Source organism: Pyxicephalus adspersus, chromosome 3, assembly GCF_032062135.1.
Source record: "Pyxicephalus adspersus chromosome 3, UCB_Pads_2.0, whole genome shotgun sequence".
Classification (NCBI taxonomy): Eukaryota; Metazoa; Chordata; class Amphibia; order Anura; family Pyxicephalidae; genus Pyxicephalus; species Pyxicephalus adspersus.
In genome coordinates this window covers 115028875-115034356 of record NC_092860.1, presented here as the reverse complement: position 1 = coordinate 115034356, position 5482 = coordinate 115028875, and the positions used below count along the sequence as shown (strand labels likewise).

Below are 5482 nucleotides of genomic sequence, written 5' to 3'. Positions count from 1 at the left end.
AACACCCAGTCCTAACCTCTTTCTTGGAGAGATAAAGCATTTTGACTGTTGTGCCAGTTATGCACATTTTAGAGTACTCTGGATCACACTGTATGCTACAACAGCATACAACAGATTGTCATTAATTTGGAGGTATGAGATAAAAATCTTCTATTTGGACATATACTAGTATGCCAAGTTTTACAACCTACCCATATACGTGGCCCTTCTGGAACAGTTAAATAAACATTTTTGAACAGTATAAAGACCTATCCCAACCGGCTTTTGTGAGTTTCGCATACCCATACAAGTCTACAGCAGTGCAGAACCCACTTGAAGAGGGTCAAATGCAGATGAGAAGAATCTCACACTGATGTCATCAATACAGGCTCTCACCTACTTTGCTGGCTATCTTTCTTCTTATAACAAAAATACATTTAGGGCATCCAATAATAAAATGCCTATGGAGGATTTCCCGAAACCCTGCTCAGTGACTGGAAATTAACACAGTAAGAGGCCCTTATTTCCATGAGTATCTCTATTGAATGCAGTGTTGAAATCCATAACCTTCCTTTAGATGTTTCGAAGAAAGAGGAGAGCTTTAAACAGTAGATAATAAGACTACAAAGAAAGTAGGCAAGGAATCCTGTACACCATGTTGGATAGTTTTATTTCAAAACAGTGTTTGGACAGCTCACATTTGTCAATAGATGACAGCATTTGTATGTATTGTAATGTATTTCTAGAATAAATCCTAAAAAAAGAAAAAAAATACATTCATCACATTTACTCAGCTGGCTCAGCCATTATGAAAGAAAAATGATTGCATTGCTCGTAACAGATGGGTACAATTTTCCCCCAAATAACCAGGGAGACTAAACATACATGAATTGCTCAAAATAAAAAAATAAAAAAATTGTGGCTTCTTACCAGTATTTACAATGATGCTGTTACTCACATGGCCATTACATTTCTGAATAAAACTTTTTATTGCCAAGTGCAGTTTTTCTCATTTTGTTTTGTAAATAAAACATGTCTCTCTATTTTGGTAGGAAAATTAGGCAGGATATTTTCAAGATGTACAGGAACAAATATATAAAAAATCAAGTTAGGAAAACATTGCAATAACTTAATAGTTTACTGTGGTTTTATAGTTATCTGGGAATGGAATAGAAATATGGCCTGATCCAGTGACCAAAGGAAGAATGCCAGCATTTGGGACAACGTTCCAGGATAGGGTGAGAGTTATATTCCGATTACCCCTAGAAAAAGACAACAAAAGATTAGCAACATGAGAAACCACAACTGTAACCAGTTCACACTGTTCTGACACTGAACCATCTAATTAGACTTCTAACCTGCTTAATCTACCGTGTTGCAATGGCAGTGGAAACGCAGTCAGGGCAAAGTCTGTAGCACATGGTATACACAAAGCACAAGTGTAATATCAAGCTAATTAATAGGAATTCATCAAACTTGTCCTCAGATGTTTCCCAGATACCTCCCAATATGCTAATCTGGTACAATTAGGATCCATGTCAATGGGTTTTTGACTTGTGAGATCAATTAGGAATTAAAGACAAGTGCATTTGACTCAGTTTAAACATGTTTTTTTGCATTCCCATGTATAGAACTTGTATGGGAATGCAGAACTTGCTTGAAATCAACACAGTAAGACAAGCCCTTAGTGTCTATGCAATATCATTACAAAGAAGCATTATTTCCTTTTTAAGTTATGAACTACTTATAAAGTGGAAGATTAGTTGGGCAACAATCTGAATTTATGTAAAAAACAAAAAAAGAAAACAATCAAAGTATTCATCTATACTCTTGCTTGCCAACCCTTTTGTCATAAATTGTTTGACAACAGCTGGGGACAGTTAGATGCCTAGATATCCTTGGAATTGGCACTTATGGTCTCTGCCCACAACTGCTACTCATTTGCAAGACAATTACACCATATAAAGCACACAATGAGCATTCCAATCCCTGAAAGGCTTTATTTTTTTTTTCAGTTGCACCCAGCAGTCAGTAAAGTCATAACCATCACTCCAGGGACTGCAGAAAGGATAGGCAGATGTGTCTGCACTTAACTTTTTGACATATGTAAAGAGTTGTGAAAAGATAAGGATACAGATTAGGATAGATCCACATAGGCAGTAGATGCACGGGAGCTTACAATGCCTGATAGAACCTTCCAATCACGTCTAATCAATTTCTACAGATCACAAGTAACGCCATGCTTGTTCAGGAATGTGCTGCACAAAGAATATCTGATAATAATAATTAAACAGCATCACTTTAAAGTACTCCTGACATCCTAATTCTGTACAGAACTATCCCTTCTGTCACCACAAATCAATCACAATACTTTCTGGCGCCAAAGAATAAACAGAAATCAGCTTTTTCTGTCAGCTTTCACCTTATAAATTTTATCTCTTGCGCTAGCCTCTTGTGGAGAGCACATCCTAATAAAAACAATATATTTTTTCCAGATGCTTACTTCAGACCGTTTCCATCATCGAAGAAAAAATACTTTGATTTCATCTCCTTTAAAGACAACTTTGGGTTATCCCCCCGGAGGATGATTTTGTCCCATAGCACAACCTGGTTCAAAGCCTAAAATAAAACATAAAAATTGTAATTTGAAGGAAAATGTCTATACAAAAGCTTTGTCAAATACAGTCAATACCAAAGTTTTAATCTAAAAAATACTAAAGCTGTAATATCCAACATACCAATGCACATAAAAAATAATACAAATGCAATTTAATTATAATTAAACACCTTTCATCTGTATTTTAATAGTATTAAATTAAAGCAGTCTATGCTAAACTAAAATTTGAAGTTTTAAAGTGAAATACTAGCAAGACTCACTATATTCGTATTGAATACAGGTTTTTATTGATGCTTGGATCTCTAGTGGGAAAATATCTTCTGTTATGGAACAACACACACACAAAATCAGAACTGTAATAGGGTAACATGACTTGCTTTTTTCAAAACTATGGATCTAATTTTAGCAGCAAGAGGTAGTGTAGCTCAGTAAATAAAAGTCTTCTAAGTCTTCTAAAAGTAGAAGCCAACAGAAAACTGTTCAGTTTTAGATGGGTTGAAGCTGTAGAAGAAGATAGGAACCCTTTAAGGTTTAAACTGCTGTCTACAGTGCTGAAAAATGGAGCCATATATATGCAGGGATGATGCAATTCTATATAGTACATGCGTGGAAACAGCATCATCATAGAAGACCACCCTGTCAATGAAAAAGGAAGATACTGGCAGCAAACCAATTTTTTTCTTTAACTTTTTGTTAGAAGAAAATAAATCGCCACTTGCAACATGACCCGAAGAAGTAGTGATATTACAGCTTGTGTACATGCACATATAAATTTGTTTTGACATATATCTTCAAATTCAATAAACTCACTGGAAAATGTTAGCACATGCAAAAAAGAGATCTGGCTCTTTGGTTAGCGCAGACCTAATGCAAAACAGAGTGGAGTGTTCCATTTTTTGTTAGAAGAGACTTGGAATGTGATCACTGTACTTTTTTCAATATGCTGCATATGGAGCCAAGTGCCAGGATAATGTAGCTCCTACATGCAGACTAAGACAAGACTGCTATAATATGAAAGGTGCCTGCCATTCCAAAAACATAAGGGAAGTCACATGCCATCTGTCCACAAACCTTTAGCTAGGAAGCTGACAGCATGGTGATGTGGCAAGAAAAAAAAAGGATCAAAGGACATGCCAATAATTTGAATGAAGACACTCATACTTACATTACTTTTAGTGGAATATTCTGCAGACAAATATATAAAGAGCTGCTTAACATTCCAGTCAAATATTGGCTGCAAATGTAAGGTCATTAAGGAAACCAACTAGGACAGCATTACCCTGCATTGTAAATTCATGCACAACAAATCTCCTTCTATATACAAGTGATCTGTTGTCTCTCCATCAGTATCCTAAACTAAAGAAGTATATTATTAAAACTTACTGTATCAGAACATGGGCAGGTTTGTAGCTTTGAGAAACAATATTAACATACTAAACTTCCATCTTGCCATTTTCTCATAAGCCTGCACAGGTACCTTGATGTTGGTGTCCCAAGCCTGGTCTATTACTGCAGTATGCAGACACTGTAGTTGTCCTTGTTAAAATACTGATATCAAATTATTACTATGTATATTTGTTTAAAATGGTTTTCCCAATTTTATTTAAATTTAGGTGCAGGAAAACATACAAAAGAACAAAAATGCAACAAATGCAGGGCATATATGCATTTTGCTCCATTTGCGAAAGCAGGACTTATCGTATTTTTCGGACCATAAGACGCACTTTTTTCCCCCCAGAAGTGGGGGAAAAAAGTCCCTGCGTCTTATGGTCCAAATACAGCCTACACATATGCTGTTAAAAAAAAAAGTTTCTTACCGTGTTCCTCTCCTGTGTGCGTGTCTCCTACTCAAACTTCAGGAAAACACACTATTGAGAACCTTTAAGACTTTTTTTTATATCTGTCTCATTTCATTACAGCATTCCTGTCTTCGAAAAACATTTAAAAAAGCAATGTTCTAACATAACACCATGAGAAAAAATTTGGAATTTGGCAAAGCAGCATATACATTAAGGGCATAGTAATCTCTGCTGCAATAATGTGCTGTATTTTTGGCAATGATAACAAAAGTAAACACAACCTTGGGATTTTGAGCCTGCAGAACAAGTTATCAAAGGGATTAGGTTTATCAGCATTTAGACATAGAATATGGAGCAAGTAATATAATGGCACATATAATAGCATTCTGCGTGCTTCATAAAGGATATCTGCATTTATATCAAATATGATAAATCCGAGGTCACTCCTTTCTCTCGGGCCAGTGAAGTCTTCCACATTCTCTCTAAAAAGACAAAATGATAAAACATTACAGATGGACAATTAGGGGACTCATCGATATCAGAATATTCCAAACTTTAATAAAGAAGATAATATTCTGTTATCCATGATTGTGTGTTAGATTTTAGTAAACAATTTCATGCGCTGCACATACATTCTAGTGTCCATCGTTCCTACTGTAGAATACCTAGAAAGAGTATGTATTGTCGCAGGATAAAAACAGTTTTCAGGTCATCAGGGGAAGGGACAATTAGATAAAATCTTTCATCATTTTTAGTCACTTTAAAGCACGGTTTTCAGTTTTCTTTTATTTCTATAAGGTATGGTTTTTTGGCGTTTTTTTTTTTTTCCTTTTTCAACCTTTGACCTTGCAACCCTGTCTACATTACATGTCTACTCTGCACGCGAAAGAGCCCAGCTGGGGACGTGCATTTGCAAAAACACGTACAAGCCTTGCCTAGCCTTAATATATTGGCGGAGAAAATACATCATATGTGAAAAATCCTCTTTCAAAATGCACCTAACATGCACTTTACATAAATATTTACAGCCTGGATTTTAATGATTAACTTTTTCTAGGAAAATTACACTAAAAAAGGACACAAAAAA

At 35.5% G+C, this 5482-nt stretch overlaps 1 protein-coding gene across 1 annotated transcript in view; it reads right to left on the bottom strand.

Annotated features, from left to right (window-relative positions):
- Positions 1–630: 630 nt before the first annotated feature.
- The window catches only part of SPCS3 (signal peptidase complex subunit 3), an 8905-nt gene continuing 4053 nt past the window's right edge, over positions 631–5482 (bottom strand). Inside the window, exons 2-5 of the mRNA XM_072406081.1 lie at positions 4804–4877; positions 3762–3838; positions 2483–2598; positions 631–1241 (exon numbers count right to left, since the gene is read on the bottom strand). Of these exons, the coding sequence (XP_072262182.1) occupies positions 1109–1241; positions 2483–2598; positions 3762–3838; positions 4804–4877 (400 nt within the window). The 3' untranslated portion in view covers positions 631–1108. The remainder of the gene's footprint in view (positions 1242–2482; positions 2599–3761; positions 3839–4803; positions 4878–5482) is intronic.